Here is a 25,028-nt window from a genome sequence, read left to right on the forward strand (position 1 = left end):
ATCGAATTTATACATAATAGAATTAGACATATAACAAATCCTCTAAATATCTCGAGTAAGAGGGATAATGTGAGAATTAATACCAAGAATGAATGCTTCTTGTTCCTGTGAAAATTTCTGAGCACGATTTTTTTTTTTTTTAAACAATGAAGAGTAAAAAGCAAGTAAGAAAAGCACGTACCGTCCAGCAGGGTGTCGAAGTGTATGGCCTGCAAGTATTCTTTCTCTCGCATGAAACCTTTGAGGGGAGTGGCCCAGCCTTCGCTCAAAACTTGGACCCACTGAAGATCCAGCTGCAAAACACAAAAGCAGGTGAACATTTCCATAGCTCTGTTTCCCAGCCAGCTGGCCCCAGGGCAGGCCTTTCTTATTCTGCTGGGCAGAAGAATGAAGGCAGAATCTTTCATGTGTTAAGTGTTCCGTTTTGATGCTGAAGCATGATCCAGGGCCCAGATAAACTCGAGCCTAGAACTTTCCTACTGGAGAGCAGTGATCTAAGATTGAGGTGCAGAGAGCCTCATGATGGGCAACTGTGTTAACATTCCCTGTTCCTGCTTTTTTTTTTTCCTCGACAAATATTCTGGTCGGGCTACATATTTTCACCAAATGTAGAAGGTAGTTGAATGAAACTGGCAAACTCCTGACTTGAAAAGTCCAACATTCTTAGCAGGATACTGGAAACACTTCAAGCTCTGGCCCTTTGGGCTGATGGGGAGATTTCTACCTCCTCCCAGGCCTATCCTCTTTCCCACCTGAAATTCCTGTTCATCTTTTAAACCCCGAAGCATGGTTCACTGCTCTGCTGACCTTTCCTACCATCCCCAGGGCCAAAACAATGATTAGATTATTTGACGTTCTTTTGTACCTCACAGCCCATTTCATTATGGGAATTATCATTCCACGCCATAATTATAATCACGTACTTCTTGTGTGCCCAGAGCACTGGAGTATTCAGAATTTCTTTCGTGAGGTCAGGGGGTTCTGCATATAAATTCGTCATGACTTGTTCAGGTATGACTGAACCTGCAACAGGTTCCCACCTTACTCTGCCTCTTAGAAAAATGCCCAAGGTTTTAAGGGATAAGAAAAAGGTACCAATGAAGATCCGAACAGCTGGAATGGACCAATAACACTGACCTATAAAGAGCCAAAGGCATCTGCCGTGCCCTTGACCGGGCTGCAGCGAACACGTTCCAGGCAGTAAATTCAACGTGACCAAAGGGTCTACACCTGCTCCTTAGGCTGGACTCTGCCGTGTCAGGAAAAAATGGGATTTGCAGAGTAGGAAAAGAGTCCTATCACTTTAGATCAGGGTGGATCTTTTCTCCACATTCCTTCTTGATTGTCCAAAAAAAACACTTGCATTTTTTTTTTCTTTACTTGCATTCTGGACAAACTTTCCTCAGCCTCTGCCAACAATACCGCCCAATGCCTGCACTTTGGCATAACTGAATGTTCACAGTGTCCTCTACAAAACAGAAGTTACCTGCCTGTCTGCCTCCATCCTGGGCACTGCCCCACTACCTTGCAGCAGCTCTCGGAGAGAGATTTGCTTGGCAAGAGGTTAGAAAAATAAAAGGCAATGATGAGGTGTTCTTCCTTATGGACACTGCATTTCCCTGATCCATACCTTCCTTATTACCCAGAGTAGTTGTAAACACATTATAATGATGGCCGTGAGGCTGATTCTCCTGGGGCCAGCCCGCAGGTCTCACCTTGGTAATTTCTAATGAAGGGAGAGCTTCGGCCTCAGCCCGGACCTGGTCAAGTTTGTTCTCAGGCACAAAGAGCTCGTGGACGCCTTTCATGATCGTGTGCGGTACGATGTTCTGAAAGGAAGCAGAATGGGTAAAAATTTGAAATAAAAACTGCAAAAAGAATGCTCCGGTGAATAAATGACCTTCTGTGACTTTATGCAATTGAAATAAACAAACAAACAAAAGCACCGCCCGGGTCCACCCACCTGCTCTTGGAGGAGCTCCACCACCTGCTGGACACAGTCACTCACAGAGGACAAGTTGGTTTTCAGCACACGCTCAGGGGTTTCGGGTTTCTCATAATCAGAATCAATACCCGTGAACCCTGCAAGGCAGAAGGGCGGAAATCACACCGGCACTGACGGGAACAGGCTTTCTAAACAGGAAGACATGAGCCATGATGGAATAATGCGTTACACTGAGAATTTAGAGCAGGCTGGGAAAAGTTACCAGCTGTCCTTGACCTCTAGCCATAGATAAAAATATCATATCATATCATGTCATACCATACAAATGCACAGCTGTATTTTCAGTATCAAAAGCCCCCAAAGTACCAACAAGATTTGGCTAGGTCCAAGCTCTCTGCAGCTGACTGGAACCCAAAAGGAAGACGAGAAGAAGAAACAATTCTGGAACACGCCCCCTTAGACACACACTCATGGGCACACACCCACTGGACCTGAACTTGATTGCTTATGGCTGAGGGGACAGTTCTGGAAACACCCCAGCCCACATGTTGATGAGCCCATGGATGTACTGAGTAGCCTGTGGTTTGATCAAAAGTTGTGTGTCCTAGACGCAATTGTGGACAACTGTTTTTGAGACTTTGGACCAGCCTCCAGGGACAGAGTGTGAAGGCCCGAGAAGCGGCAAAAGAGCCACAGGCTGGTGCTCCCACCTTTGATCTCCCCGGCTCGGGCACGTTTGTAGAGGCCTTTCACGTCTCTGCTTTCACAGATGTTCAGAGGCGCATCCACGAAGATTTCAAAGAACGGCAGTCCTGCCGATTCGTGGATTTTGCGGGCATTCTCACGGTCCTGGGGCGGGGGTGGGGGGAAAACATTCGAGAAGGTGAGCGAGAGGTTTCACAGTGGAATTCTTCATCATGAAATGAGGTCTGCTCTGGTGCTTGACAGGTTTACACGAGCATGTGTGCTCTGCTGCCGCGGCAGGAAACCGGTCCTTTAGAGAAAGCCCAGGGGTGCCTGGGGGGCTCAGTCGGTTAAGCATCTGCCTTCAGCTCAGGTCATGATCCCAGGGTCCTGGGACCGAGCCACACATGGGCTCTCTGCTCAGTGGGAAGCCTGCTTCCTCCTCTCTCACTCCCCCTGCTGCGTTCCCTCTCTTGCTGTCTCTCTCTGTCAAATAAGTAAATAAAAACCTTCTAAAAGAGAGAGAGAGAGAAAGTCCAGAAATTTCCCTCCGGTGAACACAGCTCTTTCAAGGGCTTTCAGAGAAAAACCACAGAAAAGAATCCCTGCTGAAAGACAGGCTGGCCACCCAGGAGCACTTCATTCACAGGGAGTGTCCAAAGAACGTGGCATCTTAATCGTAGCTCCCAGAAATTTCCTGTCTTAAAACAAGAACAGGGTCCCTCTTCCTCGGCGATTTCCACATTAAACACACATGACCTGCTGCTTTGGCAGTGAACTGCCATTTCCTTTAGCAAACTAAGCTTTCAGACTTTATGGAGACACAAGATTACAGAGCTTTTGACTTTTTCTTCTTTAACTTTTTCAAACCTCCTTCCAACCCTGGCCAGAAGGTGAGCGTGGACGGGTCTTTGTCCGCTGGTGCCCGGGCATCTGGGAACGAAGGTGCTCTCTTGACAGAACCAAGATTAAGCAGAGGAAACGAGGAGCAAGGGAGGGAGGAAGCGGGGAGGACAGCGGTCCCTGGTGCCCGCCCCCCAGCGACTCCTTCCCCAGCGTCGTCCGTGCCCCCCCCCAATCCTTTTACCTTCGTGAAAGGAGAAATGAAGCTGGTGATGCAGACCAGACCCGCGTCGGCAAACAGCTTGGCCACCTCGGCGATCCGGCGGATATTCTCCTCTCTGTCCCCGGGGGAGAATCCAAGGTTCTTGTTGAGGCCGTGACGCACGTTGTCCCCATCGAGCGAGTAGCACGGGATGGCATGCGAGACAAGGTACTCTTCCAGAGCAAAGCTGATGGTGGTTTTTCCAGCACCAGAGAGACCTGTTCATTATAATCATATGACCTCAAATCAAAATCAAAATCACTACCATCCAGGAAGAGCACAGGTGACTACAAGTCAAGTACCTGCATTTCTTCCAAACATAGAAATAACCATGTTTTGCACTGCAAAACAAGTGGGGTTCATAAGTATGGGGAACCTGGGGGGTTTTACGTGGTTCTTGGTATGTTCTATTTTGCCTGCAGCGTGTTTTAAAGATGAGAACACTGTGCATACAAATCCAGATTCTGGCTTCGCTTGGGAAAAAAAAAAAAAATCAGAAGCTCTGGAAACTGTGTTCTCATATCCCCTCCTGCCGGCACTCAGCAGGAGTAGAGGGGACAGCCAGCTCCGGAGACTGGGGGACCCACCTCTCCTACCGAGCCTGCGAAACAACCACTTGACAACAGACCCCTCTGGCCTCGAGATTTTTCTAAAATGACTCTCAAAATATAAAGACAGTCATCCCGAGCTAGGCTCTAGATGTGTTTAGAGCTGCACTACAGCCTTCAGTGTCTGGAGTCTTTCCATGAGAATAGAGTTACCACGATGTACCTTTTACCATGGTTTCGAAGTGCAGTGGCGGGAGGTGCACTGCATGATTTCTATCTGAGGGAAATCATGAGGAGGAGGGAACACTCCAAAAATACCCTTGTCCTGAAGATCTCTGGACCTGAGAAATGGAGCACTGTGCCAAGCCACTGTCAGGGGTTACCCAGATGTGGGAGAGGAAAGGTTAGGGGGAAGAAGAGGAGGTCAAAAGCTTAGGAGAAGACGCCAGGAGGAAGGAGGGAAAAGAAAAAAAAAGGTAAGAGAAAAGCAGGAACAAAGGAAGAGGGAAATAAAGACTTGGAAAGAGGGGCTTCCTGGCTGGCTCAGTTGGTGGAGCACGTGACTCTTGATCTGGGGGGTTGTGAGCCCCATGTTGAATGCAGAGATTACGAAAAGACAAATAAACTTAAAAAAAAAAAGCCTTAGAAAGAAAGGTGATATATGAAATGCAAACAAACAGTTTCCACAGTGTTAGTTATGTTTTTAAGTCACGCCCTTGGCCCTCACAGACAGTCATGAGAAGCAATGGCTCCGAGAGGAATGGGCCGCCATCTTTGGAAATCATTTCTGAAGACAGTACTGTACTATTCATGTAACTCTGTTCCATTTGAATAGGGACTTAGGTCATAAATTCCTCTTAGAATTGCGTCCAGCGTGGGGTAGACTCGTCCAGCGTGGGGTAGACTCGTGTTCTCTCACGCTGGAAAATGAGGGAAAGGATAGAAATTCCTTTCAGTTTTGCTTCAGGTCTCAAAACCAAGGGCTAAACCACAGTAAACTGGATTAAACGGATTGTTGGTGGATTTATTTCAATGCTCGGAGGTCACGGGAATTACACCTCATGAGAGCTTGATTTCCTAGGGGCCAGGCCCTGGGCTATGCAGGCTTTCGTTCACTTAGTCCTACTCCTCATCAGCCCCCGGGGCAGGTTCTATTCTTATCTCACTTCTCAAATAAGAAAACTGAGGCTTAGCCTGCCTAGTCGGCTTGTCCAAAGTCACCCAGTTAATGTAAGTGGAGCTGGGGCTCAAAACCAAGTCTTAGAAGGGGTTGGTTTCTCTCACCGGCCTCAACAGCCTATCTCTGTAACATAATAAGACAGAATAAATTGGGAAAAGATTTTTTTTTTTTTTAACGAGTAAGGAAAGACAGACAAAGTCCATCGTTTAGGGTGTTTTTCCTCTTGTACCAGTCACCTTTCTGTTTTGAACGTTTTTCCACATTATAGAAAGTGGACTCTGTGTTGGCCCCAATACAGAAATTGAACAATTTGCCATGAAGGCAAACACGTAATAAGAAGGAAGCATCTAGAAGGCAGCTGTTTGATCTACGGCCGCACAGCATGTCTCTTGGACAGGGTCAGGGGTACGTCCCGACAGGATTCACGACACAGGAACCCTGCCTTTTGGAATATAGCAAGCTCCTCGCCCACTGTGTGTCCCCAGCCCGCCCGCGGGGAAAGGTGTTGCACCACAGGTGAATGAAATCCCAGAAAAACTTGGGAGGAGGAAGAGGCTGACAGAGCCAGGAACCGCAAGTGAAGGGGGAAGACTGCCACACTCCTCAGCCGTCCCTTCACGAGGAAGAAATCAGCATTTGGGTTTTTGGGTTTGTTTGTTTGTTTGTTTGTTTTTTAATCTATTTATTTATTTGAGAGAGCGAGAAAGAGAGCAAGCAGGGGCAGAGGGAGATGGAGAGGGACAAGCAGACTCCGCGCGTGGGCATGAAGCCTGATCTCATGACTGTGAGATCGTGACCTGAGCCGAAATCCAGTTAGTCGCTTAACCCACTGCGCCCCCGGGGTGCCCCAATAACTCAGCATGCGGGAGCAGGCAGTAGCACGCAGCTGATCTCAGAACCTAGGTAACCATCTGGGTAAACACTGTGTCTACACCGGGACTTCTACTCCCAGGGATCAACTTCCTCTACCCTGTGCTCAGAGCCTAAGGCAACAGCCCGGGACTAATTCCTGCCCTGTCACTAAGTCTTAGCTGCCACATTCTGAGGCCACAAAAAGAAGAGATTCCTCAGGTCACCTCTATGGGAGTGAGTTGTTTCGTAATCCTCAGCTAAGTGGAAAAGGCTGGTTTTCCTTCTTGTGCAGATCCTTATGTTTTCAGGTTGATGTTTTTTTTTTAATTAAGTGAAATAGTCCTCTACCACGTTAAAACATCAGAAAACAAGAAAGAATAACTCTAGACATCCAGAACCTTACAGACAGCCAAATGCTTGCTGTCAAGCGAGTAAAGCCCCACCCTGAGCACCAGTACGTGCGAGGAGACACAAGCCCGAGAATTACGGGCTCGCCTCGGGCTGGAAGGGGACAGTCTCATGAGCTTGCCCCTGTCCTGCCGAAGGACAGGACCAAGAATGAGAGGAGTCCCATGCCTCGACCTCAGGCTTCCTTCCCACTGATGGCACAGGGAGGGCTGACCACTGCGCTCAGCCTCATCCCCGTGTTAAAAAAAACATGTCCATAGGTCACTTCGAGTTCCTTCTAATTCTATGTCACATGTCAATTTTCAATTAAAAGAGAAAGGTAGCAACAAGGCATACCTGTCAGCCACACCGTACATCCTCGGAATCCACCCCTCGTCCCGACCACCTGCCCTCTCTTGTTCCTGCTCACGTGGTGGGCCTGGTAGACGACGTTGGTGGACTTCTGCTGGCTCTCCTACAAAACAGGAGCAGGCCCAATACGGCATCAATAGAACAATACAACATGTATACGTGTAATAAAAACACAATATATAATACTACATATAAAACACATATAATACTACAGAGAGTCTACATATATGTCACATATATCATACCTATAATACAATACGTATACAGTATGTATACATATAATAAGTGCACACATGCATATGTATACAGAAACAATAAAATAACAGAGGACAGTAACAGTCCTCTCTAACTGGAACTCCTCTTTTGTGACCGGCACACAGAGGGACATTTATTAATTCTACTAAATCAGAAAAAGACCCTGCCTTTAGAATACCCATCATGACCCTCTGAAAATATGATCTGAACATGACAATCACTGACACACCGTCAAAGTCTTGGTTCTGTGACATTGAAAACTGTGTACCTTCAGGGGGACAGTTAAGGGAATGTCTTTGTCTCCATAAGCTCATGCAGCAGATCCTACAGATGTGGCTGGGACACAAGCCAGTTCGTGCAGCCCCTGAGGAAGTTCTGGGGAGGGGCCGGTTGAGCCCCACTCTCTGAGGAGCCAGGGAGAGGCTCTGATCACAGAGCAAAGCGCTCAGTCAGGGACGCCGTCTTTCACGCACAGTCCCAGAGCAGGGTACGGTGCATGAGGCTGCTTTTTCCCAAGCTCTACCCTCAGTTTCCACTTTCCCCAGGGTCAGTGTGTGAACTTTTAGTCTTTCAGAAAGCCCCGCAGAACAGAAATGGGCCAGTTATTAATCTTGGAGACTAACACGAATCTTGAATATCTTTATTTTGGCTGAGATTAAATCAGCCAGTAAGGGCTGACCCCGATCCTAAACTCCAGATGCTGGGGGTCCCATGAATCAAAATGGTGGCACAGCTGGTCAATACAGCTGCCGGCGGACATTGCTCAAATACCATGTGATCCAAGGATGGGGGGCAGTTGGTGCAGAGACCCCGTCGCAGCGGTTAAATAAAAAGGCTGGGAACAACTCCTATGTGTCTTTGGCGTGGCAACAGAATTTCTGATGTCAGATGGAATCCCAGTCTGTGAACTGCAAAAACTTAGGGAGCCTTTTAAACACTGCACATGTAAACCCACCAGGCTTAGGGGAAAAAAAAAAAAAAAAAGAAAGAAAGAAAAAGGCATCTATATTCTTTGAGCAAGACGCAGAGAAAACTCTGGGCCACATGTGGACCATTTTGTATTTCTGGAGCAAATTAAATCACTCTTTATGGCCCCTCACTTGGGGTCGGGGTGGAGGGGGAGACAAAACAAAACAAAAAAAACCCAAAAAGGGGAACGCAGCTAGGACTGTCGGGGGCTTATAGGAAACGATGGGTGGGAACCTACTCTGCAAACTGCCAGGTTCTCTGCACCAACAGATGCAGACAATGACTGCGTGTACACCCCAACAGGAGAGGCCGGAGCCAGCTGGGGCACGGCTGGGAAAATGGCTTCAAGAGCAAGGGGAAGGGGCACCTTGCTGGTCACTAGGGGCTCAGGAAGGTAGCACCCAGCAGCGGGACTCGGCCCACCAGGGGGGCCCGGAGCCCAGCAGAGGCGCAGGCCAGGCGGAGGAGACGGGCATTGCCAGGGTCCGAGGGAGCTCGGAGGCATTGCCAGGAGCCGAGGGAGGTGCTGAAGGCACAGGTGGGATCGGCGGCTGAAGTCACAGAAACTTCTGCGGCCAGATGTGCTGACCATCCTTCCGCAGAACCCGAGAAGCCCTAGAAGCTTCATAAATGAGGTGACATTAGATGAGCTCAGGAGATGTTCTAGAAGCATTCCCTGTGGCTGAACGGGTCTCCTGAAGGGATCCTGAGTCCTTTGGACCGAGTGTAACTGATAGCTCAAGAACACCGGTGACATTTCCTTTTCCTCTATGTCCTTGTTCCTCACTACTTTTTATTCAAGGGAACTGTGTCTGGGTATCAGGCCCAAACGTCAGTGCATGTGGTCATCCACGGCTTTGCTCAGCAAATGCTTGTAGAAATGAGTCCCTGCTATGGTCAGGGGCCATCCCAGGCCCTGGGAATCTAGGGCTAAATGAAGGACCGCCAGCATCATTCTGGGGGGAGTGCAGGCAAAAAGACCAAGTAAGTGGGACCCCACGCCCTGTGGAAGGGGTCCCACACGTACTGGACATGACATGAAGATACAGAAGGAACACCCACGACTCAACAATAAAATGAGTCCAAAATCTGGACAGTTCCATTTCACCAAGATACACAAATGGCCAGAAAGCACATGAAGGGCCAGGGTCGTTAGTCACAACAGAAAGCAAATTAAAACCCACGCGAGACACTGCTGCCAAATCTAATGGCAACAAGGACTTGTCTCATATTGACAGCAGAGGTATAAAGTGGGACAACCATCCCGGAGAGGAACCTGGCAGTTCCCTACAAAGCTAAACATTTACCTCCCCGACGAGTCAGCAATTGCACACACAGCACTTACTCAAGTGAAAACAGGTGTCCACAGCTTCACCGGGACAAAAACTGCCAGGAGCCAAGTAACCATCCATGGGAAAACAGATCACAGTCACACTCACACACACGCACACACACATACGCACACACACCACCACCACCACCACCACCACCGCTGCTGCTGGAAAAGCAGGTGTTCTGAACAGACAGCGGGGTTTGTCTGTCTTCATAAGGGTTTGAGGTGCACAGGTGTCTGCCTTGGTTGGAACTCACGGAATGTATACATAAGATGGGCATTTCGTTACATGTAAATTTCACCACACACCAAAAAAGGAGGCATTAAAAAAAAAAAAAAAAAAGGGCAAGGAAAGGAAAGAATCTATACCAAGACTCACATGGTGGAATTCTCTTGTTCAACACAGCTGCCTTTTCTGAAAAAGGGCTCGGGTCCCAATCCCACCAAACGTGACGTCAGGGGTGGGCTTCCCCACCTGGGAGACTGAAGCCCACCCAAGCTTCATTTGTCCACAAAGAGTGTTTTTTGTCCCCCCTTTCTTTGGCTGATTTTTTTTTTCCCCTTCCTCCAGGCAGAGATCCAGAATAAATTCTAAACTTTGTTAATGTGTGGAAACTTTGTTAGGATCTTGTAAACCGTGTCTCCAACCAAGGGCTCGATTTTCAAAGACCGTTCGGCGTCCACAGGAAGGAGCTCCCACTACAGTGTTTTTAAGAGTGCACCTCTGAACTTCTGGGGTTTTTACTAGCTGAATCTTCATCATGGGTGTTTGTACAGGCTTTCCACCATCCCAACAATGTTTAAGCAAACAAAATCTTTTCGGATGGCCAGGTACTGCGCTTTCGGGCTCAGCAGAAGTATTTTGCTTCTTATTTATCTTTTATTTACCCTTGATTTTCTCCAAAAGGCTAACAAAAATAGAAGCAGATATTCTGAATGACATTTGAACTGCAAAGGGCCAGGGCAGCCAAAACTTTGCTTTGCTTTGCTGAAACCTTTACTCCCTTCTAAAGAGCATATGATGTTCTAAGCGTTGGAAAGAGAGGAGCTGTCAGAAAAAGAGTTCTCTCTATGGCAAACAGAACACATGTTGAAGGGGAAAAAAAAGTTTGCTTCCCTGTGTGTATAAAGAGAACACACATCTCCAGCACCATACCTCACACTGTCACTTAGCAGAAACCAGAGAGTTGCTGGCATAACTTCTATTCTGGGTCTCTAAACAAAATCTGGCCAACATCCCTACCTTTTTCCAGGTCACTGACCGAGAAAAACTCCCTCCAGCATGCCCAAGAGTAGCATGACTATGGGTTTTTGGAGTCAACAAAGCTAGACCTGAAACTTGCTTCGTGGCCTTCCTTGCTCTGGGGACCCCGGGCAAGTAAGTAACAGCACTGGGCCCCCACGTCCTGTTCCCCCACATGGTTGCTGAAAGGACTCAATAAAATGGTCTTCTACATAAAATATCACAGAAACGACAGAATATGCAGTAAGATGTCAAACCTCATGGGCCCCTGTGGCATTTCATGGACATGCCATGGCTATTGTGGACATTACTGCTATAAACATTGGGGCACATGTGCCCCTTTGGATCACTACATTTGTTATCTTTGGAGTAAATATTCATGGAGTCGGGAGAAATCATGGTCATTTGTCTAAATCGGTCAGATTTAGAAGCGTCCAAGGGATTTGGCTCTGCTCTCAGGCGGGTCTGGGGAGATGGGGGTCATGAGCAAATCAGGCAATGGGCAGGACAGTCCTTTGCCAGGGGTAAAGAGTTACACACACACACACACACACACACACACACACACACGATGTCCTTGCGCTGCTGCTCCGATTCTTCTTCTTTGACCCAAAGTCCAGCCAGTAAATACACCATTCCGAGGTGCGCCCACCAGTTAGCCAGCTTGCAGCCTCCCCCCTGCAGCCCAGACTCCCCACTCCCATGCTAGCTGTCTTGGTCAGGAGCCCTTAGTTACCAGCACAGGATGGCCTTTAGCCCAGGTCAGCCTCCTGTGCTCCTGGGGGACTGGGAGAAGGGATCTTGTCACAGGTTCAGTGCCGCCCCTGCCAGGCCCACCCCTTAGTCCCATTGGCGCTGCAGAAGGGAGTGCCCAGGGAGCTTCTGGAACTCAGGGCGGCCTGGCCAGGTGATGGCAGAAAGCCTCAGCCTTCAGTTTGCGTGACTGGGAGAGAGGGAAAGGACCTGTGATGGTATCACAACCGGGGGTGCGGCATCCCAGAGCGGAGTCCAAGCCACTTGCCACAGGGAGAGCTGTTGTGAAAGTCAGGGTGTGCGGAACCAGGAAGCAGGAAGCCCATGGGCAAGATCAGGGGTTTCCCTGAGCTCCAAGGCTTTTCTGACTTTTGCATAAGATCGTCAATAAAAGACCAGCCAGTGGATTCGGATTCTTCTACACCCTTCTCCTCCCACGCAGCACAAACACATGCATTTCACTGCTCAACTGCAACTCCACTCTGTCCCTCTGAACTCAGCCCTCAGCGCTGCGGGGCTGTTGGTGTCCCGGGTCTGTGGGGACAGGGCGAGCTCCAAAACTCCCTGAGTCTGTTCAAGATGCCTTTTCCGGTTACTGCTCTCACGGGCTAACAGGGGCTGCATTTCTCATGAGTGATCTCAGCGACAGCTCCAAGCCTGGGAGCTACGCAGCCTGGGCCAGAGACCCAGTTACATATCTGGAAACTGCTGGCCCAAGTCCTAAACCTGGAAGATGGAAGACCCCGAGCCAGGCTTCTTGACCCAGTCCAGGTCTTACTTCTGACCGCACAGAGCTCCAGGCTTCCAGCCCTGGCTGTGTGACTTCCGGAGCAGGGAGCAGGGACTAGAGGAGATAATGCCCATTCAGGCTTTCCATACCACGTAAGGATGTAAATAATTAAAAAATCATTCTCACGTCATTTGCATTACTTAGTATGAGGAGCTTTAAATGTTTTATAATTACCAATGTGGATTTGTATTTCTTTCCTTTCAGATTATTTCCTTGGGACATAGAACCCAGAATGAAATGCTTTAGTATTAAAAGTGGTGAATGCTTCATAGATCTCACTGTGCATGGCCAACTCATTTCCCAAAAAGACAAAGCCAAGTTACCAGGCTACCCTATACTTGTCTCTAAACAGTCCAACTATTTAGATTTGTTGTGTTTGCAATTTTATTGTTTTTCTCCCCCCTTGATTACTTTACTAGGAAGAACATGTATTTCCATGTAGTAAGTTATATATGTCAATTGCAAGTTTGTCGTTTTTGTCACTAATTAATGACAATCTGGACAATGACTTCATTCACTTTTTAAAAAGATGGAGAGGGAAAAAAAAAAGATGGCGAGGAGAAGGGAGTTGGGGGAAATCGGAAGGGGAGATGAACCATGAGAGACTGTGAACTCTGAGCAACTGACGGTTTTGGAAGGGCGGGGGATGGGGGGGTCGGGTGAGCCTGGTGGTGGGTATTAGGGAGGGCACATACTGCATGGAGCACTGGGTGTGGTGCATAAACAATGAATTCTGGAACACTGAAAAGAAATTTTTAAAAAATTAATAAAAAAAATTTTTAAATACATTTTTGTTCTTACGTATTCTGTATAGTAAATTTTTATTAATTATATACTATTTATTCATGTGCTTTCCTTTTGATATGTACTCTATTGTATATCACATATATTATATGTACAACATATTATATTTCATATTAAATGGTATATTTTTTAAAGATTCTATTTATTTGACAGAGAGAGACACAGCAAAAGAGGGAAACAAGCAGGTGGGGTGAGAGAGGGAGAACCAGGCTTCCCACCGAACAGGGAGCCCAATGCAGAGCTCGATCCCAGGACCCTGGGATCAGGACCTGAGCCAAAGGCAGATGCTTAACCACTAAGCCACCCAGGTGCCCCTCACAGTAAATGGTATTTTAAGAATATGTAATATTCCTTTTGTCTTTGATGGCTTCCATTTGGTCACTAATTATAGCTGGGCCAAATATGTTCTTCAGACTTCTATTTTGAGATGATTAAACTATATTAATTTTTTGCTACATCTGACATTTGCATATGATGTGTGCTTATAAGGATCAACTTTATTTCTTTCCATCATTATATCCTGTGATTTCAAATTATATTACAATTCACTTCCCTATTACTTTGAAAATTTTTTTATATTTTGAGTCTATTTCTAGAATCCCTACGTATTCATAATTCCTCCATACATGCAATTCATGTATTCTTAAGAACTTCTATGAAAGTTTTCTCTTAGGGTAGTCACCTATGGTTCTGATGGCTGTTGCTCTGTGACATGTTTTAAAATCTTAAAGGTAAAAACCCTTCCCTTAAAAATTCTTTTCCAGGTACCTGGGTGGCTGTCAGTTAAGCATCTGCCTTCGGGTCAGGTCATGATCTCAGGGTCCTGGGATTGAGCTCCACATCAGGCTCCCTGCTCAGCATGGAGCCTGCTTCTCCTTTTTCCTCTGCCCCTCCTCCACCCCATTCATGTGTGCTCTCTCTCCTTCAAATAAATAAAATCTTAAAATTTTTTTTTATTTTACTCTAAAATACATTCCTCCATAGAAATAAAATTTTCAAGTTTTATTCGCAACATTCAATGTCTCAGTAAGCTTCTCCCTAGAAGTCTCATTTATAGGACACAGTTATACGATAAATAGGCACATTTATATTTATTGACCTAAAAATATATCACCATAGATGTCCAGATTACAGACTAAATTAATGCTAATTCTGTTTTTAAAATACATGTATTTATAGGTCTAAGTCTCCAAAGGAAAAAATCTGGACAATAAAGGACAAAATGCTAACAGTAATTATCTTGAGACGTAGGTCATTCTAGGTCATTATTTTTCTTCCTGTGTCTATATTCTGATTTTTCTATATTAAATTTAGAAATAATTACATATTTAAAACATAAAGTAAATCTTTTTTTTTTTTTTTAAGATTTTTATTTATTTATTTGACAGAGAGAAATCACAAGTAGATGGAGAGGCAGGCAGAGAGAGAGAGAGGGAAGCAGGCTCTCTGCCGAGCAGAGAGCCCGATGCGGGACCCGATCCCAGGACCCTGAGATCATGACCTGAGCCGAAGGCAGCGGCTTAAACCACTGAGCCACCCAGGCGCCCCAAACATAAAGTAAATCTTGACCAGAAAACGGTGACGCCACGCCCCAGGGTAACAGACACGCAAAGAGACGGGAGCAAACCTTGCAGCTCGCGACCAACCCCGACCAGCAAACTGGAAAACCAGCAAGCCTGATACTTTGAGAAAAAAAAATCTTTAAGCCAACCAGTCTCTCTCAAATATCTAATGAAGCACAGTAAACTCTAACAGACAACCTGGAAAGTACAACCCGTGTTAACCTGACCATAGCGGCAGTTGTTTTGGCTTTTAGTTATTTCATTCAGAGGGAAAAAAAAAAAATACCCGTGGAGAGAGAATTGTGGAGCTTTTGGAAGCTGATATCCCAAATGGGAAGCCCTGTGTCCTCGTCCGTACATCCTGTTTGGTGTGGCAGAGTCTGAGTCAGTGAAAGCCACCTGGTGGAAGTCTCCCGAAGAAAGGGCCCTGACAACATTAGCGACGTCAGCAGACAGCGTGATGACCCACTGGACACGGACGCTTCCACTCCAATCCTGTGGTGACTGGGAGACGGGGGAATTTTGACAGAAGATGTGTCACTAGACAAAACTGACGCTATGTTTTAAAGAGGGGTTCACCTGCTAGAAAACACGGTTCTGCGGCATTCGGTGGAAAGACAGATGTTGGGTGAACCCCTGAGCATGCTAACTCCAGTCCATGCACACCCCTTTCACAGTGAAATGGGTTTACTGCTCAGTGTGTCTGTTACCCTGGGGCGTGGCGTCACCTTGAGTTAGAAGGTGGGGACCCAGTCAGGTAGCCGCTGAGAAATACCAGTTGGGAAAATGGACACAAGTGAGTTGACAAGTTCCCAAGAAGAGCAATTTAAGTCACTTGTCAGAAGCCATCATCAAACCGGGCGCCTGGGGGGCTCCGTCGGTGAAGCATTTGCCTTCCGCTCAGGTCGCGTGATCCCGGGGTCCTGGGATCAAGCCCCGCCAGCTTGTCCCTCTCCCTCTGCTCCTCCCCCTGCTCCCTCGCTCTCAAATAAAATTAAAGATTAAAAAAGAGGTAGCAAATGTGGAATACTTGGACTTTACTAAGGGATCAGTAAATGTTTGTTGAGTGACTGAAGGAAGTGTGATAAATAACCTGTTGGCTGATGGACAGATGCAATGTCCTTAAGCAATCTCCTGTCCCTCGTGGGCACACAGCTTTCGGGGCCCTGGAGCAAACGGCAGATTCTTAACTTCGCATCTGAGCACCCTTACTTAGGTTGCGTGCTCAAGTCTTCCTAAAGGGAGACCCGCCATGCCCTGCATCTTCTCAGGATGTGACTCCAAAGCAGAGGCAAAGCAGTCTGCACATTAAAATAAACAGAGTTCCCATTTGCACGTGCGTTTGTAAAACAGCCTTTGAAATCTGCATCCAAGACCTGTGTGAAACAATCTGTGATTATGGTTTCTGGTGAGTTTCCCCTATCTGGGGAGACTCAGCTAAGCTGACGGGACCCAGTGCATTCTGGCTGGTGCTGAAATCCTAGCATCACTGAAATCTGGTAAAATAGGACACCGGACATCCATTCAACCCATTGCTTGAATAAGTGAACAGGCCACATACTTTCTGAGAATAAGTTCATGGATTATTGTACTATTTTTCCAAGACAGCCAACAAAAATGTGTATTACTATGAGCTAGAGGAGTCCTTCAGCTTGAAATAGCCTGAAATCACCATTCTGAAAAGTTCATACCAAAAAAAACTTGCACGTGAAAAGCTTGCTTTACTCTCTGCGTAAGCACAATTAAATAAAAAATTCGTCTGTAACACTGCCTATACTCTGTGCACAGTGAGGTGGATTCCTAAGGATAAGAAAGGGCACTAAAGGGCCGCCTGAGTGGCTCAGTTGTTAAGCATCTGCCTTCAGCTCAAGTCATGATCCCCGGGGTCCTGGGATAGAGTTCTGCATCAGGCTCCCTGCTCAGTGGGGAGTCTGCTTCTCCCTGTCCCTCTGCCCCTCCTCCAGCATGTACTCTCTCTCTCTCACTTGCTCTCTCTCTAATAAATAAAATCTTTAAACACAACAACAACAACAAAAGTCACTAAACCCATCATGCTCCGAGATAAACAGAATCATCCAACTTTGGTGTGGTCTTTCCTGCCCAGCTCAAGTTCTTCTTTTGTGTATACTATTTTGATGATTTTTGATGATTCAACTAAGAGAACTCAGGGATAGGAACTGAGATCAGAAGGCACCATCTCCCCATCAACCATCAAGGGTGCACCCAGACACCCAGATACCTGGGTAGCTCAGTGAGTTGAGAATCTTGACTCTTGATCTCAGTTTGGGTCTTGATCTCTGGGTCATGAGTTCAAGCCCTGAATTGGGTTCCACACTGGGCAGCCATTGCAGTAGGACTTTGATGCCCACCAGTTGATTCAAACAGATTAAAGAAATCACTTGCTTGCAAAGTGTTTAAAACTGTGCCCTTAGATGCCAGAGTTCTTCCGTTTTCCCTGGACAACCTCTGCCTTTCCCTCATATGCCCTGAGTGGCTCTTAGCTATTCCCAGGACTTTGTCCACCATCAATATCCTGTGGGCCTGCCAAATCTCTATCTTCAGATATCCAAATGCCTGGGACAAGTGGTCCCCTAGAGCCTCAGAAACTCAGCATGATCACGACAGAATCCATCTCCCTGTCATTACTCCCATGCCTCCGCTCACAGCCCTCCGCACTTGCAATGACCTCCATCCCCTAAGTTAGGAATCCTCCTATTGGGCCTTGCCTCTTTAAAAAAAAAAAAAAAAATCAATTTATTACTAAGTCAGTTTGGGCTGAGAAATAACTCTCAAGCCATCGCACTATTTTCAGTTAGCTAATTGCTGACGGAACATCCCTGATGGTCTTCAGACTGTATCCCTTGCCTCTCTCCCCACTGGGTCAGCCTCTCCCTTGCCATTGGAATCAAATTCTTTTGGGGTGCCTGGGTGGCTCAGTGGGTTAAAGCCTCTGCCTTCGGCTCAGGTCATAATCTCGGGGTCCTAGGATCAAGCCCTGAGTTGGGCTCTCTGCTCAGCAGGAAGCCTGCTTCCCTTCCTCTCTCTCTGCCTCTCTGCCTACTTGTGATCTCTGTCAAATAAATACATAAAATCTTAAAAAAAAAAAAATCAAATTCTCTTGCTTAAAATCAGGGATAAAAGGCCACAGACCGGGGCGCCTGGGTGGCTCAGTGGGTTAAGCCTCTGCCTTCGGCTCAGGTCATGATCTCAGGGTCCTGGGATCAAGCCCTGCATCAGGCTCTCTGCTCAGCAGGGAGTCTGCTTCCCCCCCTCTCTGCCTGCCTCTCTGTCTACTTGTGATGTCTTTCTGTCAAATAAATAAATAATTTTTTTTTAAAAAAGGCAAAAAAAAGGCCACAGACCTCGGACAGGGGCCATGACCACCTTTCTCAGCACCACCTACTGTCCTTCTTGGCCTTGAACCTGTGCGTGAGTCCAGGTTCAATCTTTCTCCATGGTTCTAGGCTTCCATCCACATTACCCTTGCTTGGAATGTCCTTTTCTCCAGGTGTCTGCTTACTCACTCCTGAAGGTATGGCTTAGACACTGCTGGGGGCCTCTGGCTAGTCCTCCCAACCACTTAGCTTCTTCCTGTGACCCTGCAGTATCCTGTTTCTACTGAGAGCTCATTTCCCAGACTTAACTGTAAAACTCTCAAGAGGTGTTTGTTCAAAATGCAGATTCCTAAGACCAACGCCAAGAGATTCCGATCTGGGGTAAGGCCCAAAAAACTGTGGTTGGTTGGTTGGTTTTCAAAGTGCCTCACAGGATTTTAACACGTAGGCAAATCTAGGGAATGCCCACCTGTGTTAAGAGAATTCCTGTTAACTGTGGTCATTTACTGACATGTCTGTCTGCCTCCCCAGATCCGGAGCTCTATATAGTCTGCTCTACCCACATTTGTCCTGGAATCCATGTGTCTGGAATACTGTAGGGGTTTCAGGTTTACTGAATGAATATTAAGTATTCTCACTCAAATGAATCTGTCATGCCCGTGACAGTTAGTAAAATATGGCTTGTTAAAGTCTGTTAAGGGCGAAGGTAGAGAGACCCAGGCACCGAGATACTCCCAGAAGAGAGCAGCCAGGGTGGGAGGAGGTGTGGTGAGAATGGTAGAAAATCTTTTCAGAACTTGGCACAGGTATAAACTTAGGGGTGGGAGTAGGCGAACCTATTAGCAGAGGAATTCAGGAATATTAATTAAAAATCACCACACAGTGGTGAGCATTCCATGCTCAGCGGGTTTCTGAAGATTCCCTCCCTCTCTCTGCTTCCCCCGTGCTCTCTGTCTCATATATACATATGATATACATGCATATATAATACACATATACATATATATACATATATACATACATATATATATATATATATATATATATTTTTTTTTTTTTTTTAATCACTGTAAGGGGGCGCCTGGGTGGCTCCGTCAGTGAAGCATCTGCCTTCGGCTTAGGTCCTGATCCTGGGATTGAGTCCCACATCAGGCTCTCTGCTTAACTTCTCCCTCTGCCCACCACTCCCCCTGCCTGTGCACTCTCTCTCTCTCTGACAAATAAATAAATAAAATCTTTTTTTTTAAATCGCCGCACAGATAGACACTCCGGCCTTCCACCCCACCTCCGCAGACTGGACGTATGTTCCCTTGAAGATGCAGAATGGTATAAAGGTGAAAGGCAAGGCCAGTGGCTGGTCGTGCCCCTGGTTCGTGGCTCCACCAGCCGCGTGACTCTGAGCCGATGACTTAACCTCTCAAACCCCCTCGCACTTGCGAGCCGCTGTCTTATGGGGCTATCAGGACTGAATGAGGAAATGTACATAAAGCAGCGCAGGGCCTGACCGACAGGTGAGCCCTCACTAAATGTTAGCTATGGTAAGAAAAATAGTTGTTCTTAATGATAATTAAGAGTTATTATTACTAATACAATAATTATAATAACAACAATTAAGTGACTGATAACAGCTAAGATTATCGAGACAGCCCTAGGGTCTCCCTCTGCTCAGTCTTCCCCTGCCACAAAACGTGGAGTTGAGAAAGAAATCTAACAATTTCCCTCAAAATTCAGGAGCATTCTCCTTTGGTTTCCAGCTGTAAAAACTCCTCTTTCTCTGCGTTTCTGATTCAGCACACAGCAAACAGCACAGGGCCCTCTCGCCCATGCACAAAATGCACGGCTGTGTCTACAAACTAAAGCATGTATACAAACATCTGCAGTGGTCAGTCCCCTCCGTGTCACAGAAATTGAGAGTTTCAGAGTATGGCATGCCTCACTGTGTCCATTTCACAGATGGCAAAACTAAGGTTCCAAGACATTCAGTATGTTATCCAGGGTCACACAGAATCTCAAATCCAAGTCTTCTTATTCCAAGTTGAGCAATCTTTGAGGATCCTTAAGGCACAATTTAGTCCTGAGACCACAGGGGGCAAACGAGTTGCCCATGGCTTCCTTACCAAGCTGTGTTTGGGGCTGGCTGACAAAACGTAAGCGTGCGTCCATGCCCCCCCCTAAAAGAAGCCACTTTTTTCTGGAGGATACAGTCCGCGTTCTCCAAAATTCAGGGTTTGCTTATTTCATAACATTTGTTCCTGACCCCCCTGCTTATATTTCCTTAGATCTGTCTCCTGGGAATTACATGGGCGCTTGTACCCCAGATCCGTTGCTGGGCACATGGACCGCTCTCCTCTCCTTCCCCAGGGAGTCTCAAGCACCAGCTGCTCATTCTAAAGCTTCTCAGAAACCACCTTTGCTCAGCCGGTTTGACACTCACCCGGCAGGTCTGACATAGGCTGGCCCTCCACCAGGACACGTACACCTTTTCCTCTCCGTCTGCACACCCCATACTTCCATATTCTACCCACACGTTGGTCTGGATCCCTGGGTTTCCCCCTAAAGTCCAAGCGGTCTCATTTTTCTGGGCCCACCCACACACATTTTTTTTAAAAAAATACTGAATCATTAAATAACATCCACGTGACTCAGGAACTATTACACAAAAAGGTTTCCAGAAGAGTCCTGCTTCCACCCTCCTCCCCTTCCACCTCTGAAGACAGGAAACCCCTTCTACTGGTTCCCTGTATATCCTGTCGGTTTCTTTATGCAAACAGAAATGACGCTTAAACTCTGTGGAGATAATGTGTTGAATCCTCCTTCCCACACTATTTCCACATCTTGCTTTTTCAGACCTATCTTGGTGAATCTTTCCACATCAATCCAGAGATTTTTTCCCCCCCTTCTTTAAAAAGATTTTATTTATTTGAGCAAGAGAGAGCACAAGTGGGGGAGAGAGAGAAGTAGGCTCCCTGCCCAGCAAGGAGCCCAATACAGGACTCAATTCCAGGACCCTGGAATCATGACCTGAGCCAAATCAGCTGCTTAACTGACTGAGCCACCCAGGCATCCCTACAGAGTTTTCTTATTCACAGGACTCCAGCATAGTGTTCCATGGAATGGATGTACCATAATATATTCACCTAGTTCCCCTTTGATAGAGATTTCCACTTTTTTTACTACTGCAAACAATGCAGCAATGAATTACCATATACTACATTTTCCACATGTGAAAATAGGTCAATGGGATGAATTCTTAGAAGTGGGATCGCCAGGCCAATCAGCACGGTCATTTGTAATACTGATGCACAGAGCTAAACTGCCCTCCACCAAAGATCTGTTTCTGGAAACTCTACCAAGGTACACATTCACCATCAATACACGAGTTCCAGGGTCTGGAACCGGCACAGAGTATGTTACCAAGACTTTCAGATTTCTTCTAATCTGATGGATAAAAAAAGGGTATTTCAATAGGATTATACTTTGAATTTCTATTATTCTGAGTGATGCCGCATACCTTTTATCATGTTTAGGACTCTATTTGCTTTATTTATTTATTTTTAAACTTTCATTTATACCCATCCCCTATTTTCTAACAGCATTCTTAGTCTTTTCCTAATTGTTTTATAGGAGATCTTTATATCTGCAGTAATCTTACCGTAGGTTCTTTGTTCCCTGACTTCATCATTGGTGTTACTTATAACCTTCCTTATGATGTTGCTTACCCTAGAGTGAGTGTTTTTAATGTAGTTAAATTCATCAACCTGCTCTTTCAGTTGGGACTCTAATTTTTCTGGTTATACTATGGCTTGGACACAGCTGATGGGGTTGAACGTGAGAATCACTTCAATCAAGAAAAGAACAGTAAGAAAAGAAATACAGGGTTGTTTTGGTCAGTCTTACACAGGGTCTGAATGAAAAAGAGTGGCTGTGTTTTTGTTTCTTAGAAATTTCTTAATTCTTAAGGATTTTCCTCTGAAGAACAGAGAATATATAACCTCACACTTCAAGTCCCTAGAAATAGTGAGATTTCATGAATTTATTGTTATATTAAGTCCACTTATCTATTTTATCATTATATTTTGAAAAATAATAAACTGTAATGACAATGAGAAATTCCACATGCCTTTTTTTTTTTTTTTTTTTTTTTGACAGACTGGGGAGAGCAAGCACATGCGTGAGTGGGAGCGGGGAGAGGAGCAGAGAGAGGGAGAAAATCTCAGGCAGCTCAGCACAGCTCAGCACAGAGCCCAACACAGCTCAGCACAGCTCAGCACAGAGCCCTCATGACTGTGAAATCACAACCTGAGCCGAAATCAAGAGTCAGATGCTTAACAGACTGTGTCCCCACAGGTGCCCACCACATGCCTCGTTCTGGAAAAATATATGTTAATTAGCTTTTTATTTAGTGCTATTGCAAATGAAAGTGTTATAATGAGATATAAATTCCTTAGAAGAATAACACAGATTAAGCCTACGATAATTTCGGTTTATAAAGCTTCAGGTTACACCTGACTACTTAGTATACATCCATCTCCCCCTTGATCAAACTCAGCCCCAGTAAAAATAAGGTTGTTAAAGATATATACAACTCATTTGATTAGAACTTTAGAACAAACAAGCATATGAAGGAATGTGGGTGACATTATGTCTAGGAGGGCAGTTTTAAATCAGATAATTTAATAGATTACATCAAACTCAGATAAGACAACGTGCGATTTCCTGTTCAACCATCACTTCTTTTTGAAGTGGAAATGCCTTTTCATGTATCTAGATTCCAGTTCCTTTACCTAAGTGGCTAGTCTACTCAGTAAATTAACCAATTAAAATCTGAACAAAGACTATGTTAGTCACACAGTCTTTGTACACGTGTGAACTTGTATTCATCTGATGCAGGTCACAAGCATCACAAATCACAAACCTGTCATACTCCATACTTCAATTATTCAATGTTTTTCAAAAAATATTCACAGAGCACCAGCTACATGCCAAAGAACGTGCCAGGAGCTATGGGTACAGCAGCAAAAGAGACACAAACAAGGCCAGCTCTGTAGCCTATGAGACCACCTCCAAGCCTAACCACGATTCACAAAGTACTCACAAAACATTAAGGGATTGAAATTGTGCTGAAAATATATTGAAAACCTCGTCAGAATTGACAGATTTGAAAAATAAAAATACCATATGTCCCATGTAGTATTTGGGATATACTAAAAATTATTTGTTGTTTATGTGAACTTCAAACGTCAACTAGAGAATCTTGTATTTTATCTGTGGTAATCAAAACAGTGTGGTCCTGGCAAAAACAAACTGAAAAGACAAAAAGATCAATGGAACAGAAATGAGAGTCCAGAAATAAACCCACACACATACGGTCGAGTAATCTATCTCAAAGAAGGCAAGAATATGCAATGGAAAAAGAAAGTCTCTTCAACCAATGGTGTTGGGAAATCTGAACAGCTACATGCAAAAGAATGAAACTGGACCACTTCCTTACAGCACAAAGATAAACTCGAAATGGATTTATGGTTTTAGGTTTCACTCTAAATGTGAAACCTAAAACCATAAAACTCCTAGAAGAGAACATAAGCAGAGATTTCTTTGACATCAGCTGTAGAAACACTTTTCTAGTCATGTCTCCTGAGGCAAGGGAAATAGAAGCAAAATTCAACTATTGGGACTCCACCAAAATAAAAAGCTTCTGCACCGTGAAGAAAACCATCAACAAAATAAGGCAACCAAGTGAATGGGAGAAGGTATTTGCAAACGATATACTTGACAAATGGTTAACATCCAAAATAGGTAAGTAACTTTTATAATTCAAAAGCCCCCTCAAAAAGTCTGATTAAAAAATGGACAGAGGACCTGAATAGAAGCTTTTCCAAAGGAGACATACAGTGGGGTCAACAGACACATGGAAAGGTGCTCAGCATCACTCATCATCAGGGAACTGGGAATCAAAACCACATGTGATACATGATACATACAACCTGTACCTGTCAGAATAGCTAGAATTAAAAAAAAAAATAAGTAATAACAAGTGATGAAGAGGATTTGATGAAGAAAAGAACCCTTGTGCACCATTCGTGGGAATGCACACTGGTGCAGGTGCTGTCGAAAACAACATGACAGTTCCTCAAAAAATAACTATCCTACAATCCAGGAATTCCACTACTAGGTCTGGAAGCAACTTTAGTGTCCATTGATAGATGAATGGATAAAGAAGATGTGGCGTACATACACATACACACGCACATGTGCACGTGCACACAGGAATATTACTCAGCCATAAAAAATGAAATCTTGCCATCTGTGGTGTCACGGATGGACCCACAGGGTGTTACGCTAAGCAAAATAAGTCAGTCAGATAAAGAAAAGTACCATATGATTTCACTCATATGTTACATTTAAGAAACAAATGAACAAAGAAAAAAAGAGACAAACGTAAAATAGGCTCTTAAATGTGGAGAACAAACTGGCGGTCACCAGAGGGGAAGTGAGGGGGGAGGGGTGACAGAGATAAAGGGGACTGGAGCACGCATATCAGGATGAGCACTGAGTCCTGCGTAGAATAGCTGAATCACTACATTGTACAGCTAAAACTAATTAATGCTGTTTACTGTATTTATTTATAAATAAATAATGTTATCCATTTTATACTTCAATAAAAATAAATAAATAGTAAAGTAAATAAATAACAAAACTGAGGGGGAAAAGTTATTGTTTATGTGAAGGTCAAACATAACTGGAAGTTTTGTATTTTACCTGGCATCCTACTAGGGCTTTCCTTCTAGAAAATGAGGACTAGCCTTGAATTTATCACATACATTTGAACCTGAGGATGTCTGTCTCTTTACCTCATTCTTTTTTTTAATATTCCATTTATTAAAATCTCTCCTTCAAAAGTCTTTTCAAAG

General features: G+C 45.3%; 1 protein-coding gene across 3 annotated transcripts in view; it reads right to left on the reverse strand.

The window, feature by feature from the left end:
• Window positions 1–25,028, reverse strand: part of PAPSS2 (3'-phosphoadenosine 5'-phosphosulfate synthase 2) — a 120,203-nt gene that overhangs the window by 20,210 nt on the left and 74,965 nt on the right. For all 3 annotated transcript variants that reach the window (XM_032313426.1, XM_032313425.1, XM_032313427.1), the window contains 6 exons: window positions 7,059–7,176; window positions 3,717–3,952; window positions 2,656–2,794; window positions 1,964–2,082; window positions 1,716–1,829; window positions 182–293 (listed from right to left, as the gene is read on the reverse strand). In XM_032313426.1, coding sequence (XP_032169317.1) covers window positions 182–293; window positions 1,716–1,829; window positions 1,964–2,082; window positions 2,656–2,794; window positions 3,717–3,952; window positions 7,059–7,176 — 838 coding nt within the window. The remainder of the gene's footprint in view (window positions 1–181; window positions 294–1,715; window positions 1,830–1,963; window positions 2,083–2,655; window positions 2,795–3,716; window positions 3,953–7,058; window positions 7,177–25,028) is intronic.

Source organism: Mustela erminea, chromosome 14, assembly GCF_009829155.1.
Source record: "Mustela erminea isolate mMusErm1 chromosome 14, mMusErm1.Pri, whole genome shotgun sequence".
Classification (NCBI taxonomy): domain Eukaryota; kingdom Metazoa; phylum Chordata; class Mammalia; order Carnivora; family Mustelidae; genus Mustela; species Mustela erminea.